Source organism: Ruditapes philippinarum, unplaced genomic scaffold (assembly GCF_026571515.1).
Source record: "Ruditapes philippinarum isolate M1 unplaced genomic scaffold, ASM2657151v2 ctg876_1_1_1_1, whole genome shotgun sequence".
NCBI lineage: Eukaryota > Metazoa > Mollusca > Bivalvia > Venerida > Veneridae > Ruditapes > Ruditapes philippinarum.
In genome coordinates this window covers 27,204-49,224 of record NW_026856968.1, presented here as the reverse complement: position 1 = coordinate 49,224, position 22,021 = coordinate 27,204, and the positions used below count along the sequence as shown (strand labels likewise).

General features: G+C 29.8%; 1 protein-coding gene across 2 annotated transcripts; it reads left to right on the top strand.

The window, feature by feature from the left end:
- Positions 1-5,302: 5,302 nt before the first annotated feature.
- On the top strand, positions 5,303-21,254 carry LOC132748299 (uncharacterized). 2 transcript variants are annotated; one of them, XM_060737871.1, is made up of 2 exons: positions 5,303-5,734; positions 20,010-21,253. In XM_060737871.1, exon 2 carries the CDS (start codon positions 20,012-20,014, stop codon positions 20,651-20,653), a length of 642 nt encoding a protein of 213 aa, XP_060593854.1. In that variant the 5' UTR covers positions 5,303-5,734; positions 20,010-20,011; the 3' UTR covers positions 20,654-21,253. The 2 variants fall into 2 exon arrangements, with proteins under 2 accessions (XP_060593854.1, XP_060593855.1); XM_060737872.1 differs by lacking the exon at positions 5,303-5,734 and adding an exon at positions 8,359-8,468 and having other exon boundaries at positions 20,010-21,254.
- The last annotated feature ends 767 nt before the right edge of the window (positions 21,255-22,021 follow it).

Sequence of the window (22,021 nt, the reverse complement as noted above, 5' to 3'; positions counted from 1 at the left end):
GTTATTAATAAAAAGGGGGCCCGTGGTCGAATATTTTATGTCGTTGACTTCGAACCACTTGCCCTTCACCGCTGTGGGTTCGAATCCCAAAAAGACTTTTGACTCGTCCATATGGAGGAAAGTATCCAGCTAGCTTACGTTCTGTTAGGTGGCTCTAATTATGTGCCTGTTCGTGCCTGATATAATGCACGAAAGGACACCTGAAGTAAAATCTTATGACCTGTATTGCGTAAGAGCAACCACAAGACAAATATAACCTAAATAAATAAATGAATAATAAATGATAAAATTAATGACACTGAGTCTGAAATCTTCGTATCATTTAAGTTCTTTCATTTTCCTGATCAAATTTTCATACCATATTTTCTTGTTAAAGCTTGTCCACAAAGGCCAGGTATTCTTCAAAAATGCTTTCATCTAAATTCCTTTGAAGCATTTTTTCTGGTGTCCTGTAATAGTTTTCAAAAAATATTCATTGGCCGAGGCCAATTTTCTGAACCAATTTTCCTTCTGTTGACATTTGGCAGTTAGTTAAATTATACATGTGATAAATTAGTTTGTATCAACTATTTTAGCTTATTAAAGCGAAGCATGTTTTGTTATTAAACCTTGTTGGTTTGTGTTTTTTATCATAGTATTTTGTAAGGAATTCAAAGTACTAGATTGTTTACATTGTGGTACTATTTCATTCCCGAGTTGCTTTGTCCGGTTGCACTCTAAGTGTTAAAAATCGAGTACCGCTCAAGCCAGTGCTTGTGGGAGTGAGCGATGTTGCACGTTTTCATGCACAAACCGAGCATGCAATTTTCATGTAATTATGTTGTTATAAATGCTTCCGGGTGCAAACCCTTTTCCAGATTTTTATTTATAAGCTTCTGACATGCTCTAAAACCATTTGTATCGCTATGCAACTTATGCCTGCACTTTCTTAAGGAAGGGGAAATAATCGTTTCTGAGGTACAATAAGCCTCTGAATTTGGGTATTGATATATCAATTATTATAATATTTTAACTTTGTCGTGTGTTTTTTTTTTTTTTTTTTTTTTTGTTTTTTTTTTTTTTTTTTTTTTTTTGTAAAAAAGATGTTTAGCATTGGACTTTACCTTTACTATTCTTCATCGTTTTTTTTCCCCTTTTTTCAATAATGTTAATTGACAGATCACAAATTTGTTGTTCACTATAAATTTTGTCTTCTATAAAGCGAAATATAAATTCTTAAAGCATATTTTAGAAATGAATACTGATCAAGTAATTTATACCATTATGAGTTTATGAAGTTGGAATCGTGAATTGATGAATTTGAAATCATGAATTCGTAAAGTTGAAATCGGGAATTCATGAAGATGAAATCGGGAATTCATGAAGATGAAAACGGGAATTTGTGAGGTTGAAATGTTCCCACCAGTCTTTCGTAATTATGTGATTTTTTTTTCAATTTTCCAATTGACATAGAACTTAGTGAAGTCCATGAAAAAAAGAGCAAAATTTGTTGAATTAAATTCTTACATGATGGCATTTTCATACTGAATTCATTTTACAACGTTGATAAAAGATACGAAATAGTATCTGACTTTGATCAAGTTACTTCAAATAACCCGATAAATTTCTAAATAAAAAGGCACAAATGTGAACATTTACAAGGTTTATTTACTCTTTGACATTGAATGAGGTCAATATGCTATGCAATTAAAGTAAACAAGCTAATACAGTACGTCGATTTATTAATTTAAAATTGATTTTTCTACGTCATTTGAAACATCAGCATGACAATATTGTATGTAAACTTTTGACTTTCCAAACTCGTGACCACATAACTTAATCCATGCAGAATATGCATATTAATATACTGTGATTCTCTGTCGCAATAAAAAATAAACAACAAACACAAAAATAAAATAACATTGCATTCATTGTTTTTATTATGACCACAAACTTATCAAATTTATTTCGGTTGTAATTATCTTAATTTAACACACTTAAAAAGAATTTGCTTCTACCGATGGTCAATAATAAATAAGTTTAAATGTTACGATCAGTTATTACCTGAGGTAAAACATAACCGACACAAGATTGTAATTGTAAATTAAATCTAGTAAAATGTGTCTTTCTCTTTTTGGATATGTTTTCATTTGCAAATGTGTATACTTGTATGTGCTTTAAGCATTGTAAAATTTTTAATTCAGTACAATGAATCATTGCACTTAGAGTATTAATTTATGTTACTTATATTTGAATATTTTGATATGATAAGTTATGTATAATTTATGTATTCATATAAAGGCAATCATGTTTGTATTGCGAAGCCAGATTTGTTTGTTTGTTTCATTTTACGCTTTTCCCAACAATATGTCAGTCATATAGGCGGGTAGTTTCCTAACAATCGTTCCTTGAGAGTTACACCAGTACTAGACACCCTTCCTCAGTGCTAAACTACCAAAGCATCTCCCGAGGATCGAACCCACGCCAGAGAGGTAACTGGATTAGAAGAAAGCCAGATTTAAACATGGAATTGTATTGACTATGCCTGAATATCATGACTAGGGTTGACTGAATATGCATATTGTCCAACAATATTGACCTGGCACTTCATTAACTTTCGTAAAGGTCATCTGAAACACAAACCAGTATCTATCGAATATATCGATATATTTGCTAACAACTTTACTCGTTATTGAGGTGTGATGTATTGGTATAAATGTCAGGCTACCGATCTGAATATCTCTGGTTCGATTCCTACAAACACCGCGTTTTTTAGTTGTTTTTTTTTTATTTTACTTGCAAGAATTAATTTGAAATCGTTTCACTATACCTGGTTTTAGAATACCTTTTAAGTAGTTTTTTATACACCAGTGCATTTTTTATATCATTGCATTATCTTTCAACGGTTTTCTTTGTGACAGTATGCAATTTTGTTTGCTTAAACGCATAAATGCTATAAAGGCAGTTAAAGAAAGTACACACAACAAACTGGTTTGCAATAGTTTTAAGAGAATGGCAATTCCAAAATTACATAAAAAAGATGAAAACTAACATTCGAACCTATCATTCAAGTAAAACCTCCTTACCGACTGCGCTAATACGGATTTTTAATTAATTTCGACCATTTAATAGTTGGATATTTACTTTCATATCGATTTAAAAGTACATCGTAACGTTTACGTTTTTTACCGACTATGTTCAAATGCAAGAGTGCCAGGTCAATGTTGTTGGACAATACTCGATTTACACAGTCTCATCAATAATGTACACAGTTTAAATACATTTATGATATAAATGCACATTGCCAAGCTATAAGATTTACAAGAGACTAAAAATTGGAATTACTTTTTACATATAAAATCTAAATGATCTTAAATACCCTTGCTAATATGAACCCGAGTTGTGAACATATGATAAAATGAATCTACTGAAGTAAATTAAAATACAGGATAACAAAGTACCTTGAATATGCCATATAGAAATTAACAGTATTATAGTCATATATAATCAAGCCAGGTTTAGAAGATTTTTGGCAAAGGTATTTTCTACATAGTATATGCATATCTTCAACACACAAAAGTTATTTTAAAAAATGTCAGTTGTATAAAATTAGTTTTCTATTATTTAGTATATTAAAACAGATTTTGGCAGTTTAAAATGCAATATCTGCATTAGAGAGAATATATCCTACTTTATCAGTGTCTAAAAGGGTATCAAAACCATTGGGTAGCATTTGTGCTTCTCGAATCATGTCATTACGAATGTTATCATATAGAGGGCAATATAATAATAAATACTTTTTATTCTCTACAATAGTTTAATAAATTCTCAGTGTTTGGTGGCTAGTCCATTGTTTATCAAAGTAATCATGTATATTATAATAATATTACAGATGTAAAATCAAGCTGATATATTTGCCAGTGTTTTGTGATTGGTTTTGTGATTGATTAAAAACGAGTATGAAAACAATTCTTGTTTTCCCCTTTTTTGTTAACAAAATATTTATTATGTCTTTAAAACAATCGTCAATGTTTGAAAACTCACCGATACTTAACAAAGGTAATTAAACATTTCTTTTTATCCAATAATCATGAAATGAAATAATAAAGCCAAATTAGTCATTTCTGAACCAACGTTCCACAATGATGTTATTATGAATAAATAATATTATGCGAGTTTCTGACCTATGTATCAGATAATTTGTTTTGTTTTTTCCACTAGAATTACATGACTGTTTATACATTTTGTAAAAATGTATTTTATGATCATGGCAATACTTCATTGAAAATTAAAATATTATGGAATTTGTATATGTAGATATTTTAACTGAAATAAAGACATTGTAGAGATGTTGCAATAATGCCAAATTAAAACTAATATCCATTATCCGCGATTTTCTGTCATGAACATAGCAACAAGTTTTATCTGGTTTATACTTGCAAAATTTACCAAAGCTAATTTATGATGATATGCTATATGCACAGTACTTGTAGAGTTTTAGCGTTATGAAAAAAACAGAGGCTTTTTTTATAAAAGGGACGGACTTATTTCCAATTACAGTCAATAACTGTTTGTTAATGTGTAAGTTTATCAGTCCGGGCGTATTTAACTTTGCGTTTGGTAAAGCGCCTGTTAGAGGGCCTAAAGTAGAATAATATCAATTAAAGTCAACTCAAGTAAAATCAGATCAAGTCAAGTAATAGCAATATCAGTGTATAAATACATGGCAATTCATGGTTTACTCGTACAAAGAGGCACAATATGACATATTTATTATCATTTATATCAAACATTTTTAAACTAGAGATAGTAACAACAAACTAAACGACCATATTATAATCGACAGTTTGAAAGACTTTAAAATTAAAAGATGACAGATACCTATAAGCCATTTACATTATGATAATGTACCAGAATATGTTTTATCGAACATAGATGACAGTGTGAATTCATTTGTTTCATTTGTTGTCCAGGAAATGTACATGTATATGACCCATGTGTCAGTAATTATTTTTTGTTTGATTCGTCCCCGCATCTTATATTTTAGTTTACCATTATCGTTAAAAATGAAAACGATATTATACGAATATCTATGTTTCATAAAAACAAAGTATCTAAAATAATTTGGCATTTTTACATTTACACAATTTAAAAATATTGTCTTGAAATCTGCCACAGAGAAGCCTTAACAATATTGATAGAACTGTTTTATCATATTTACTCACATTGCGCAATAGTCGTTTGTTTTAAGCTCAATGCACCCTAAAAACAAATGTCAGATTACTCGCTAGATTTTCCTACGCGAAAGAAAAAAGTTTCGCCGCGAATAATAAAATAGTGACAAATCTAATTCTGGAACGGCGTTTCGTGTCTTTTACCTCTAGCCTTCGTATCAATTGTGTAAATAAGACGCTAAATGAGGAATATTGTCACATAATTAGTTTTTGATTTGTCGTCTGCGTTTAGAAAGGGATAGAGCGTTCACGTGTTTAGAAGCAAAAAAGGCGCGCAAAATTATTGATAAGGACTAAGTTATGTGAGAAGGCACAAGTGGCATTTGGCAGTTACTAAATCCGATCCTGATATCGAAATAAAAGAAATTTACGACGCTGCAACAGGAAAATCAGAAGTATATAAGATGCCTGATACCATAACAAGATAACTTTTAAACGTGTAAAAAAGGATTTGAAAAAAATATTCACATTACTTTTCACAATTGTGCAAAAAATACTCAATATCTAATTGCATAAAAGAGGTAAGAAATTATTCAAGTTTTTATTAAACATGAATTATACCTATATTTACGTTTAAGTATAATTACAAAAAATAAGCTTTGGTTTAAAGTTCAAATTTATATAAGGTTTCTGTTATTTATGATTCAAATCTATTTCAGTATTATATATAATGATATTTTCATGTGTTTATATTGTAAAATTTGAATGTATTTTAATAATTAAGGTTAAATAAGAATGCATATATTATATATTCAGGTGTGCTTATAAAGTAAGTGAAATGGTTACAATATTATAAAATAAATTCCTATCATACTTCTTTCTTTTCATTTATTTTCTGCATATCATGTGTTTGCAAATTATTTATTTACATTAGATTATTCTACTCATTTGACTTGTTTAAATATATCTAAACTAAGTTACAAATCAAAAAAATTTTTTTGGAATGAAATATACTAAAACTGTGGAATTCGTTATACTTTATCAACTTAGATTATACGAAATAATTGTATATATGAACAAACAATTTCCAACGTATTTAACTTATATATTGTTGAGCTTTTAGTTGTATTTTTATTTCATGTATTTTTTCATTGGATGAAATGAGTTTTAATTGAAATTAAAAGATAAAATATCACAATGAATTGATTTTGCGACGAAATTCATAACATAATTGAAAAGTAAGAAATTTGTATTTGATAATTTAAAGGCCCATTATGCCTCAGAAATGTTTTTATTTTTATTTTTCAAAGCTTTTATCTTTGGATCACTTTTATAGTTCCTAAAAAGTTACTCTGTTGCCAAGTACCTGAACGACATTTTTGATCAGTTGTTTTTTGGCAATTAGTACAGTTATAGTTTTTTTATTATTGTGCGGTAGTCAAAATACTACTTCGTTTACATTTGGCTACTTTTATGACGAATTTTTGCACGTACACCGCCACTTTCTTCAGGTAACAAGAACCTAATATGCTCTTAAACAATTATTCAAGCATTATAAAATTCATGTTTGTACTTTCTAAAAAAGTAAAAATGTATCCTTTTCTGACTCATTACGATCCTTTAAATGATATATCGTCATATTAATAATTCCATATTAAAATGCCTAGATTAGACTAAAACCGTAAAAATGATGAATTATAATCTACAAATAGTGTTTTGTAAAGTGAGGAAAGGAAAATGATAAAATGATCAATGCCAATAAGTGAGTGATAGTCGCATGGCTTATTAAATGTTAAGCAAACCAAATTTAAAACCCTTGATTCTCTGTCCATCTCCGAAACAAGTAACAATTATTATGAAATATTTATGACGATTCGTCTGTCTTTTTACTTGCCGCCTATTATATTCTGATTAAAAATTTACACTCGGATATTATTTATATATTAGAAAGCATAAAATATTGTGTGCTATTATAAATATATTGAATACTTTTAAATATTCTCAACTTGTCTATTTTAAAATAATTCAACCAGACTTATAAAACACGCTTTGGAAATTAAGCAAAAGTATAATTGTTTATGACAACGCAAAAGGCAAAACGTTAATAAATTAAAAACAACAGTTTTTTCCTACAAGGTCTGAAGATAAACAACAGAAGATACTAATAAAAGGATTACTTCATTTAGCTTTTTTTATTTCTTTTTTTATTCTTGGGAAATACGTATGTAAGCGCAATATTTGTTAACAATGGTATATAATATTGCAACCGTGACTTGTACGTCAAATGTGTTTTCATATGCAGACTATATACCAGTTTGATTGATGTATACTCCAGTTAAACAGCAGTTAAAGTTTAAAATACAGCTTTTATTGTTTAAATCTAAGTGTTTCCATGAAACATATTTCAGCAGATATAAAGTTGCACATTATTTTTCGGTTTATTGACCCGTTTTCTGTACTTTTAAGCAGTTTCAAAAACAAACTTTGGCTTTGCAATTTCTGTAAAAGTATCTACAGTTTACATTTACATTTTACTTCAGCACTTAGAGGTATAAATGGAAAAACGGAGAGTAAATTTAATTAAAGGATATGGCATGTCCTTTGTTAGAACAAAATGCATAAAACTCTCAGTACAACTTGATTAAGAATGATAGATACTGTTTCAAATTTCTTTTAAGTTTGTAGTAACTTTACCAAATATACCTTTGTCCTAAACAAAATTTAACCATAGGAATAAGGTAAATAAATTCGTATTTGACCAGGCTTTTTTATGTCAATAGTCTATATTGCAATGACTCAATGTATGAAATTTAAGAAATAGTATGAAAAAAAAAACAAATATAGACCGTTTTCTTTTTTTAAATAGGAATAATTGTAAAAGGGAATCTATCTAAACTTGCATGATGCCCTTGACAGATGTGTCGGCAAAAACAACGTATTCTTCTTGTTATTTGATCGCAAATCCAATTAAGATATCAGCCTCCTTGAGTTTGAATATCTGTTTACGATTATTCAGTTACCCTTGCATTTCTAAAACGTTTTGCATTAGTGTAGATGGTTTCATTCGATGGTACTCTATCATTCAAATTCTAAACAGTTAAAGTAACGTTGTCTAAAAGCTCATTTTGAAAAACAAAGCTTTTAAACACAGAACACAAAGAGTTATATCAAGAAATAGCAGTATCTATATGATTAGGTATTCAACGAACTTCGGGATCAAGATGTTACATAGCAATATGCAAATATAAGCGCATAAAATTGTTTTAAATGTTTTAATTTCGGGATTTATGCTGACAGTTTAAAAGATTGCTAAAGGTATAAATTCATTCATTTCTAGCTATTGAATGTAAGTGTTAATTGTATAAAGATTTAATGTGAATTGTTTAAATTTGTAAGTATAACAAGTAACATTTGCATTTCAAAATGACTGTTGAAATACTCATTATTGCATAACAATTACATAACAACATGTATTTTCAAATTGATCATTATTAAGTAAGTATAGTTCTGTTCAGATAACTATTTCAAGTTAAAGCAGAATGCCTCCAGATAATGTAAACTGTCATTAATTTTTAAAATTTATTTAAAAAGGTGAAATATTGTCAAGTAAACAAAGAAAGTAATTTACACATTGCAAACACTATTTAAAATCTAGGACAAATACCAAAGATATATCAGAATATGCAAAATAGGCCTTACTGAGTTGGTCACGGAATAGAAGTAATGGTGATAAATACTGCAAAATCAGCCATTAATTGCATATAACATGTAATTTTTTTTTTTTCATTTTATTTTTGATTTGTGAATAGTACTATCTTTTTTAAAATGTAAGTACTTTTTTATCATGGTTGATCTTCTTGAATTATTTCGGTTCATCAGGAGGCATGCAGGTTTAATATTTAGGCTAATAATTAATATTACGTTATACGCACATAAAGTACGTGGAAACAATTTATTTTTAAAAAGAAGTGCCAGATGTGATGTGTCTGTTTCGGTTCAATCACTTGTCAACCTTGATTATTGTGATATGTTTAAAGTGCCAGTTATGTTCTTACTTTATAAAGTTTAGAATAAATCCGTCTATTCATGACAGCAGTATGTTATATGTCAATCTTTTGACTCATAAAAAGCACAAAACTTGCAAACAATATCATTATAAAGGCCTAAATTTGCAGACATCAATGATGTCGCATGCAAATTATTCCATGTTGACTGTTATATTGCGTGCTGCCAAGTTTGCACTGGAATTCAACTGGAAAGTAGCAAATTAGATTTGAAAGATTATTGACGGTTTTTAACAGAATATGAATTTCATTTAACATGAGTTTTTCCCCTGAAATATTGCTTTAATTACAGAATGATAGCGTTCACACATATCATTGCCTGACTGATTGTGAGCACATTAAAACCACCGATTGGTCGTACTATGCATGTGAATGCAATTGTAGACTTATAGTAGCTAAAGTTTGTCTGGTACTGTGTATAGGCTGGCTGGTACTGTGCATAGATTAGGTAGCACTGAGTATAGTTTGACTGGTACTGTACATAGTTTGATTTGTATCATAGTTTGGGGGACCTTTCTGTTGAAAATGTGTCATTGTAAAATCGTATACATATACATGCACAGTGCGTTAACTGGAGTGAAGGTATTAGTTACCCGCACACCAGAGTATGCCAACAGATTGTCTCTTTTCTTCCAAGGTTTATTTATTGTGACGACAGGGGATTGCGATAGAAATATCACATTCCGATGATCGTGTTTTGATGCTCTTTTGTATGCTGTTTGACTGGTACTGTGTATAGTTTGTTTGGTACTCTGCATAATAGTAGTATACACCGTAGTTGCATGGTACTAGGTATGGGTTTGGCAGGTACTGTATATAGTTTGTCTGGTACTGTATATAGTACTGATTATTGTTAGGCTGGTACTGTATTTAGTTTGTCTGGTACCGTATTAAGTACTGATTATTGTTTGGTTGTTACTGTATATAGTTCGTCTGGTACTGTATATAGTACTAATTATTGTTTGGCTGGTACTGTATATAGTTTGTCTGGTACTGTATATAGTACTAATTATTGTTTGGCTGGTACTGTATATAGTTTGTCTGGTACCGTATAAAGTACTGATTATTGTTTGGCTGGTACTGTATATAGTTTGTCTGCTACCGTGTAAAGTACTAATTATTGTTTGGTTGGTACTGTATATAGTTTGTCTGGTACTGTATATAGTACTAATTATTGTTTGGCTGGTACTGTATATAGTTTGTCTGGTACCGTGTAAAGTTCATTTCGTCATTCTATTATGCTACCGCTAAATGTATATCATTATTTATAAAGTCCCCGACCATTAAACCCTGGAATATATTTAATAAACAGTAACAAAGATATCTAAAAACTCTGCCGTCATTTTCTAATTTTGTTCCACATCATTTTTAAACTACTTGGACAAAAACGTAGTATTTACAATAGTATGTCTATCAAATTCAAGTATGTTAAATGTTCAATCAAAATATCCCTAAAAACAGAGAATACGTTTGCTGTAAATAAAGGGATTCATAATTAAAAATTATAATGAATACAATTTTGTTATTCGTGTGAAATTTGATAGAATTATTTCAACTGTTTGCTTTTTACGCCACTATTTTAATGGTATTTATTTTCACCTATGGTAACCATGCATTAAACATTAATATTCAGTACGTAAGACTACACCTTTGACAATGATTGCACGAACCATATGTGATATATATTAAGTAAGTCTGCACCTATGTCATTTCTATACAAACCATTAGTAAAATCAGCGCAAAATATCACCTATGGCAATTCTAAAGAAACCATTAGTAAAATAAACGTAAGATCTCACCTAATGCAGTTCTATACAAACCAGTAGTAAAATAAAAGAGTAAGGCCTCACATTTGGCAACATTACAAGCTCTATAGGTAAATTATACTTAAGACTTCACCTATGGCAAACCTACAAGAACTGTAAGTTATATAATAGTAGTATATGTATATTTCAGACTTCACTTATTCCAACCCTACACGAACCATTACATATGTGTAATTTTGACACGAAAGTGTGAGCTATTGTCTTGACTTAATCTAACAATTTAAGGGATATTACAGCGCTTCTCGCAGGTTTTTTCGGAAAGCCGAATATGAGTTTTCTAAGTTCTTTCACAAAACATTTTATATGTATATATCGTTTATACGTCTACCATAGTTTCTACCTTATACAGGATTAAATGCGTGTTTATTAATTAAATTATGACTGGTCCAATTCATTGATGCAATACATGCAATATATGTAGCCTAAAGGTACATTATACCTCAGAATAAAAAAATGTTTAATTTTTTTTTCAGAAAAGGCGAATATGAATTGAATAACGTTCGAATAATCATTTAAGAGCATGTTAGATGTTTATTTAGAAAATAGCACCGAATGTGACATTATTTGTCAAAAATAGTTGCAAAATGTAACAATGTATTATGTATTCCATACAAAATACTTAATAACTGTACTGATTGTGAAATGGCAACAGAAGCAAAGGACGAGTCAGGTATTGAGCAAATGAGTATCTTTTTCGGAAACTATTACAGGACAACAAAAAGAAAAAAGCTTTTAACAAATAGAAATAATAGCATTTCTCAGGCATATTGGGCCTTTATAATTCTTTATGAACAGAATATGAGAAATGAAAATATTTCTATTATGTATATTAATTCCCTTCAATTATCATATTTCTGAAAAATAAAGTCAAACAAATAAAATAAATAATGCACTTGTATCTTGCACAACCGACTGAACCATCATAATATATTCACAGTCTTTCATAACTAATGAAAACATTATTTAAATTGACTTAAAAACCCACCTAAAACTCTAAAACACCTTACTAACAAAATATTCTCCTAAAAATTATTTGTGTTTTTCCTGATGTTCAAAACTGAATGAACGGAATACACTATGTCTTACTAAATCAAACACGTAAACTTCGTGTATCAAAATAATATTGGCGACACCTATCGGAAATATATATCTTACAAAAGAACTCTAATTTGCTTTTAATTTATTATATGCAACTCTAAAACATTACATATGTCATATAATAATTAAAATCTTAATGGCTTAAACTTTGTTGAAATCAAACTTAAAAGATGGTATTTCATGACATTCATAGCTGCTATAATTATTTATAATGAAAAAAGTGTTGTGATATAATGTTTTATCATCGCTTTTATAATAAATACTTTAAAGATCCTGTAACACAATTTTTATGGTTTATATCGTAAATATGATTCTCAAATTAAGATTTATTAATATTGTAAGTTCTAAAAAGCATTATTCATAAAGATATGGCCAAATTTAACATTTCATGTAAATAAAGGAGGTAATTTAAATATTCATGTTTTATAAAGTCTAAGTCAAATTTTGCAATATGAAATTACGGAAACGTATAGCGACCACCCCTATATGATATATATCAAATGACATTTTTTATAGTTTTATAGTATGTTTGTTATATGTAAATATGATTTGAGGAAAGAAATACATATTTAAAAAGATGTTAGTGTATACTTTTTTCATTTTGTCAGAAAGTTAAAAGTAGTTTATCTTGCACTATAAACGTACGATAGATTACGAAAAATACGTATTATATATGATTTACAACATAACTTGATTAAATTGCTTCCTTTATACATTGCGTGGGATTTTCTGTCCTCATTATCAAATATAAACGGTAAAATATGTTATATTATGATAAAAAAATCAAATATATATAACTAATACATATAAATGAACAGAAAAAAACTCACATAAATTTTAATCCAGCAATATTAACAGCAGATTGAGTAAAAAGTATATATTCAATATCAAATAACAATTAAAATATTGGTCAAATATATATCATGTGTTAAATAAACTGTCTAAAATTCTGTTTTACTAACATTCAGAGGCGGTAGATATTACAAGATACATATTTCAGATCAAGTAAGTTTGTAAAAATTGGTTAGGTATATAATATGTATTAAATAAATTGTCAAAAATTCTGTTTTAACTAACATATAGGGGTGGTCGCTATACGTTTCCGTAATGAAATGAATGCATATATTCTAATGATTACATATAATGTGGACGGACAAATATTTGCAGTACATATTTTACAAAGTCGTTGATGTTTGAAAATTGTTTTATAAGCATAACAAGGTTAGCTTTTAAAAAAGCTAGTAGCGACTCGCTTCGTAATTTTTTTCCAGGGGTGCGTTTAAATGTAAAAATGACAGTTCTGTTAGCTGAAGAGACTTCAGCGAACATCAAAATAAAAGTGACATAAAGTTATGGAAGCCAGTTTCACTCAGTTTAACAAAGAGGAATATGAGTATATATGAATATGCATGTAAACAGATAGAATGAAGTCCCTATGTCTATGCACATTTACTATATGGCCTTTTGACCATGACCAAATAAATGTTAGATAGGTAGAATTCATAAAGATGTCTCTTTATACGAAGTTAAGTTGTAATATGATATTTAGTATTGGAATGAGTGACAGACACAAGTCCTAAAGTAAACACAAGTTGTCAATTAATTCAGCCAGAAAAGACGGGATCCTATTAAAAATATAGGGATCCCGGGAATTAACCAGTCTTAGATGTTTTTCAGATAAGCCGGGATCCTATTAAAACATATAGGGATCCCGGGAATTGACCAGTTCAAGAATATAGTTTTCAGAAAAGCCGGGATCGTATTAAAGTATAAAGAGATCCAAGGAATTGGCCAGTTCAAGAATATAGTTTTCAGAAAAGCTGGGATCGCATTAAAACATAAAGGGATCCCGGGATTTGACCAATTCAAGAATGTAGTCTTTGATTTTTCCAATTAATTAGGCATATAATTATAAGTATTGTGATTTTTAAGTTTGTTGATAAATAGCTCTAAATATATTTATATCCAAAGTTTAATTAATTTAACGTTCATTACATACAATAAAAAAACTTAACGTTTAATGGCCTTTCATTACGACAATAATCAACACAAATATAGTTTATAAGTTTTTCCTCTATATCTTATACAATCCCGGATCCCGGCCAGTCCGGGCGTCCCGGATCCCGGCCAGTAAATACATACACTAAATACCGGAAAAGATAAAATGACCGGAAAAAAGAAAAAAGAAAAAAATGCACAGATATGTTAATTAACCAAACGAAAACTTACTACAGAGGAATAGGTGAAATCGCTAAATCAAAAGTCAGTGTTAATATGATTTATTGAAAAGAATTCATGAAAACAAACATTTTTAATCATCATAATATCTTTGCGCTCAAAACAATACTTGCTGCTTTTTAAATATGGCGTGAAAATTGAAGGTTTTTTGACGCTATGTAAGATTAAATTTGATTGGCTAAATAATTTTGGATCCTAGCCCTGATAGATAATTTTTTATAGAAAGCTGGAAGCCAGGCTTGGATTAAATTTTTGGATGGATTCGGAGTTTTAGGTTGTTTCTCAGTAAAATCCTAACGTAATACCGGCTCGCCGTGGCGAGCCGGCATTATATACATATATAAAACTTCACTTGATTGTGGTAACAACCTCAATTACAACAAACAGGAGGATTAATACATTTAATTATAGAAACTGTATTTCGTATCTATAGACATGAACAAATAAACGTTATCACGTGTCCATCTGTTATGCTTAAAAAGTTAAACCAGCCTCTTGTCTGTTTCTATGAGTACAGTATGCGTTGGCGGTTATTCGCCCCCTTTAGATGACTAAAGACATGTCTTTTTGCGATTAACAAGTTCATACTGAAAAAGCAATCATATTGCACTAAATTTATCAAAACATATCTGATCTTATTAAGGATAATAATTAACAAAAAAAGATTATGACAAAGTTAAAACTGCATCAAGCACGTTAACCGTCATATTCAAGAACATTAAGCGCGAAAAACGGAATAACTTTTTGTTCATTTCAATAATCTTTGCAAGTAAAAATGCTAGGTACAAGCTCACGCGCGTGGTATGAAATATAATATTATAGTTAATGTACTACTGCCTGGAAAATTTTACGGATATGAAAAGTTTCATCAAAAAGGTTCTGATTACAAATATAATGACTTAACGAGCTGCTTATGTCGAATCGATGTTGAAATGATTAAAAAAACGACTACATTTAATTGTTTTTAAAGACAAAATACCATGTACGCTGTGGTTAGCAGGTCTCAATTTTCCAAATTTAATTATCTTTTACAAGGTAATATCCACAAAGGGACAAGTCGGTTACCGTTAATACCGTTTTAAAAGTTATTACCGTATATATGATAATAAACATATCAATATATATTAAATGCCATCTTATTCTCCTTAACATGCCATGACTTGAATAACTTAAATTTAATATATTGGGCGTAGCCTTAAAGTTAAAGGTGAAAAGATTATAAAATAGACATGTTAATGTCACAGATAAACAACTTATCCAAAAATTACGTTTAACATATTGTCAATTATTTCCTAATAACATATATTCAGTGAGAGTATTTAAACATATACTATATTCCGTGAGAATGTATTAAATGAAAATAAATAAAACAATGCCGAATGTGTTATCAATATAACAATGAAAGGAATCTCTGAACTTTAATGCATTTTCGTAATGTTGAGACAGTTAACATTTAAATAAATATATAAGATAATATAGGCGTTGGTTCAATGTTGGTTCAACGGTGAATAATTAGCTGTTACAAAGTGAAGTTCATCTTCAATAACGTTTCAGTTGTAGAATGTACATTTTCGTTTATCGAGCGACAAGTTACAGAATTGAGAGGATAATCATAAACGATAAACTCCCTTTCAATGCCCACAGGCCTGATATGTCTTTCCCTATTATTAAAAACCCGTTTTTGGCATAAATACGGAAACGTATAGCGACCACCCCTATATGTTAGTTAAAACAGAATTTTTGACAATTTATTTAATACATATTATATACCTAACCAATTTTTAAAATAATCAGACAAGCCACACAAACACGAACATTTAGTAATTTAATTTAATTGCAAAATAACAATTTTTACAAATTAATTATCTTTTACAAGGTAATATCCACAAAGGGACAAGTCGGTTACCGTTAACAGATATCGTTTTAAAAGTTATTACCGTATATATGATAATAAACATATCAATATATATTAAATGCCATCTTATTCTCCTTAACATGCCATGACTTGAATAACTTAAATTTAATATATTGGGCGTAGCCTTAAAGTTAAAGGTGAAAAGATTATAAAATAGACATGTTAATGTCACAGATAAAAAACTTGTCCAAAATGTTTTGATTATGTCATCATGTACTTGTATAACATTATTAAAAATAAGTAAATTGCGTTTAACATATTGTCAATTATTTCCTAATAACATATATTCAGTGAGAGTATTTAAACATATACTATATTCCGTGAGAATGTATTAAATGAAAATAAATAAAACAATGCCGAATGTGTTATCAATATAACAATGAAAGGAATCTCTGAACTTTAATGCATTTTCGTAATGTTGAGACAGTTAACATTTAAATAAATATATAAGATAATATAGGCGTTGGTTCAATGTTGGTTCAACGGTGAATAATTAGCTGTTACAAAGTGAAGTTCATCTTCAATAACGTTTCAGTTGTAGAATGTACATTTTCGTTTATCGAGCGACAAGTTACAGAATTGAGAGGATAATCATAAACGATAAACTCCCTTTCAATGCCCACAGGCCTGATATGTCTTTCCCTATTATTAAAAACCCGTTTTTGGCATAAAAGACAAGTTTGTTTTTTTACTTTGGAATTATGATGCATGATTTCTGATTTGTGTATTTATTTATCCATTTCTTCTTTTATAACTTTTGAAGAGCAATTTATCATGATTTCATGTTGAGATTAGAAATAAACATTTGTTATCAACTTTCTTCATTTTCCTTAATAGGAGTTTTATATACTTCATATGTTAAGGAACGAATGTAAATCTTATTTTTTAATGGAATTCTTAGAAATATCCTAGCTTCTGATTGTTTTACATTTCTAGATATGTCAGTGCACGAATTATCATGCCCGTTAACAACATATTTATAACATATTCAGTTTGTAGGAACAATAGTACACACAAATTGTACAGCTAAAATAACTAATTATATAAATTACAGTTTACTTATGTTGGTATAGCTATTTTCCTTTGATGTTCATTAGAATAAGAAAAAATCTCTATTGATAAGTTTATTGGTCACATAAATAAGTTCGAAAATATTGAAAAATAATAGTTTTGTATTGTAAAACATTTTAGAGAAGATTGTTAGACTGTAGTCTAAGCATCATGTATATAAATTCTAAGATAAATCATATATAATATATAAACACTGAAAACAATAACTATATATACTACAGATGAAATCATATAGTCTTGACGTTCTGCATAAAGCTTAAAAACAGATACAGCTGTTTTGTTGATAGCTTATGGTGATACCTAAATTCAGAAGATTAATCATCTAAATATGGAATGTAGCAGTCACTTTTACTTGGACATTTTGTCCGAAATTAACAGATTACCGAAGATATATCCTTAAGGTTTGACGTACCAACAAATTAGATATAACCATGATAATCGACTTCAATCGTGTTGTAATTATTAATAGCTCCTATTCTTGCGAGTTACGGGGTAGCTTATGTCTATAGTGTTTAGTCTGATATATGATATTTTAGCGGCAATGGTCACATTTATATGGTCTTAGGCCAGACAATTGCCACACACTTGCCAGTCATCCACAAGGTAAATGCTATCGGCTAGAAATTTCGCGAAAAATACTTAATAATTGATAAAAGACCGTTATTAACGTAGGTAATTATAAAAAAGAAGATTGCCTTAAAATTTGCGTTCGTATCTTCAATGTATTTATTTCTTGTATTCATAAATTATTTCATCTATTTTATTATTACATTATTTAGTACGACAAAGGGAACACATATAGCACCTTATTACACGAAACAACAATTCCTTAAAAATGTAATGTTGATTATTGTTCAGCAGTTTGTATAATATTATAATAAAAACATCCATTTTTAAACTTTTTTCTGAAACAATTGTGTACTTCTATGACAAATTATTTCAGATTAAGCGCTACTTTCTACAGGTAATGAGCATTTAAAATGCTTTAAAACCATTATCTAAACGTCATAAAACTCATGTTTGCCCTTTCTAAAGAAGTAAAAAAAAATTCTTGTTAGTGTGTCTTTAATACTCATATTGGGAATGTATTCACATAGAATAGCATAGCTGCTAATCTAAATTGTATACAAAAAAAAAACCATTGAAATCAGTTTAGTAGAAAGCGTGACCTGCTGATGTGTATGAAAATTACAAAATAGATAGTAAAGAAAAAATAGTTCAAATATCATATCATGGCAAAGTGTTCAATTCACAGCAGTGAAAACGAAAATCGTCTTTGTCTTATAAACATTAGATAAGCGAAATCGTCAGGCACCTTCAATTATGAATGTTGTAAATTGAATGTTCAGTAAGCTTAACCATATTTGCCCTTGACTTAGAAATTCATTTACCGTTGATTTGAAACGTATCAATTATTCGATAGTGTGACGATATTAAAGGAACAGCAATTATGAAAAACAGTTATATTAATCTATTGCTACTGTTTGTGTATTTGCGATTTTAGATTAAAAAAAACTGAGAATGAAATGTTTGCAACCTTTCAAGAATCAAGAGTTTGCCAATAATGTAAACTCGTATTAATAAATAATTTGTTTTGCTTGTTTAATGACACTGTCACACCGATACTGTAAACGTCATATGGCAGCTTATTCAGCTTTTATTAACTGAGAAAGATTGCAGGTGACCATACGCACCGTGAGTAAGCAACTTACACGGCCAAAATAGCTCGGCTGAGGTAAGTTTTTTTAGTGATTATTTTTCTGTCCAGCCGATTTAAATTATGCTACATAGCCTCCCGACCGCGGCAGTTCCGATGCTTCCTAAAAATGTATTTACTTCCTTCTAACCTTTTGTATCTTATGAGAACATGCAAATTGTCGATGACAGCGTACACACTATTGTGTAAAAGTGTTGATGAAAACTAAATAAACGATATGAATGTCAGTTCTAAGTAAACTTTCAGGTCTTAAAATATATAAGAGAATGTTTTAATGAAAAAAGAACTGGTTTCCTGTTGTCATTTTTTGTATTTATTTAAAAAATTGACCAACTTACAGAAATGTCAACGTACACAAACTGTCTAGAATAGTGTGTACGTTGTCATCGACAATTTGCAAATATTGTTTGAATGTTCTCATAGAATACAAAACGTTAGACGAAACTAAATACATTTTAGAAAGCATCGGAACTGCCGCGGTCGGTAGGCTATGTAGCATAATTTAAATCGGCTGGACAGAAAAATAATCACTAAAAAAACTTACCTCAGCCAAGCTATTTGGGCCATGTACGTTGACTTTTGTGGTCACATGACCAAAGTTGCTTACCCACGGTGATACGTGTACATTTGCAGACACAAGCCGTCACCTTGATGGAATCAGCCTGGAAGCTTCCTCACGTGAAATAATTCAAATTAATGGCAACATTAAAAAACCATAACGGCAAATGATAAGATAGAGATAAATGGCAAAAGTACAATATATTTAAGAATTGCATTACCTCTTTAAATTATCTCAAAGGGCAATACAAAGTTTTGAATGTTTTTACTTTTACACTATCAAATAGTTAAAGGAAATAGTCAATTCTATTTTCACAATGTAGCACTGCAGTATTTTGATTATTACATGATTTATTGTTATACTTTCAGAGATGGACAAAGCCTATACAGTGTTAGCATTTATTCTTAACCTGGTTTTTTATGTGGCTGCACATCCTGTTTATAATTCGGAGAAGGATTCTCTCCAAGATGTTTACGATAGGTGTAATTCGGCGGCGGCAAACAAAGTAATTCTAGAATCCGCAGAACTTCCATCGAACTTCTTATTAGACATACGCAATGAAAATGATATAAAAGCTATTGTCGTTGCATTGACAAGGAATGACGATAACAATATCTCTGACATGCTTGGGAAAAAGTTAAACCTCATTGATGAAGATCTTCGTCGAAAGCATTTGCAAGACACTATAAGTGACTTGCGAAGGGCTTGCATTTATGAATACATTTCTGAAAAGCGGCCAACGACAAACATGAAAAAGGATGCAGAAAAATTTGAGGCTTTAGATCCTGATAATTTTAGCGATCTTGGAATCAAAGAACTGTTGAGTACAGATAGCAATCAGTTAAGAGAGTCAGTCAAACGAAATCGAGCAATTGGATTGAATCCAACAGGCTGGAGAAAGAGGCGAAGTGATTCTTCTAGAGATACCGAAGATTTGGATAAATTCTTGAGAAACATGAGAGAGCTTCTGGAAAAGCGAGAGAAACTTTCTTTTAATCCTACTGGTTGGTAGCTATATGATACAACAGCAATCTGACATTCAGCATAAAATATTAAAACCATTTTCAGCCATAAAACCTTTAAAACAAATAATAATCAAAATATAGGACCAAAATGTTTTAAACATAACTTTTGAATTTAACAAACTTTAGGCTTTGAAAAGTTGTCTATTCAATAACAAGGATTGTATTTTATTCATTTGTTAACAAACACAACAGCCTTATCATTAGTAATTTATTTTGGCATTTTGTACCTATATTTTATCACCATTTCAAATGTACTAGGAAAAATATTACACCGCCATTAATGTAAATTATGAATTATTTCTCTAGATTTTAATGGCTAAATGTAATTATTACCTTCAAATTATGAATCCTTAATCTGACTGATACACTATGTTTTGAGGCTGGCTACTTATCTCTATATCATAGCTTACAAATGGTTTTAGGATTGTTTAAAACATATTTCATATCAACTAACATTTTAAACGTTGTTTATGGTTTGGTTGTTTTACTTTATCAGTTTGTTTGGCTTCTGTACAAGGACAATGACGTTAAATATGATAGCACAGTTCTTATATATTTCCTATTTACATCTATGTAAAATTACTTCTAAAATAACAATAAAAATCTGAATCTAGGAGAATTTTTTTTAATTTCTTTAATACATTAAAAATATCAAGTATAATCGACACAAAATAAGAAGACAGCAAAAAGTAATTCTATTTTGTTTACGAACAAAGAGCATGTACTGTTAAGAGCTGAAAACACAAACTATGATAAACAAGATCAATAAGGAAAGGCGACGTTTAATGAACGTAACCCTCCAAAACAAGCTTATTCTTATTCCCTCTCGAACTAGCATTACTTGAATGACAACTCTTGTAAAAAGGGTTTTGTTTTGCAAACAGTTTTGAGACAGACAACTTTTTTGAAATTTTAATTTAGCATAGTAAATTGCAAAATTTGGAATCACCGAACAATCAACTATGAAGCATAATATTTGTAAAATGATGACACTTGCCTTATTTAGTATAAAGTCTGGCTAGCTATAATAATTCCTGAAAGTGTTGTAGACGGTATTATTCAAGTTTGATTTTGTATCTAATTTGTTCATATTATGAGCTTACAAACCCTATAGCAAGTAGAGAAACTGATAGCGAACAGCATGGATCCTGATCAGACTGCGCGGATGCGCAGGCTGGTCTGGATCCATGCTAGTCGCAAACGCACTATGTTGGTTTTGTCACGACGCGGCTCATATGTTTGTTAAAGCAACTGGAACATCTTCATCAAAAACTAAACTGTAAAAAGACTACTAAAAACCTTGATTATCCAAAGAGCGGCGGTAGTAAAACCCTCTGAGATAATAAGGTAAACAT

Excerpts from the sequence above, each read along its gene's own strand:
- LOC132748299 (XM_060737872.1), top strand. The coding sequence starts at position 20,012 with ATGGACAAAGCCTATACAGTGTTAGCATTTATTCTTAACCTGGTTTTT.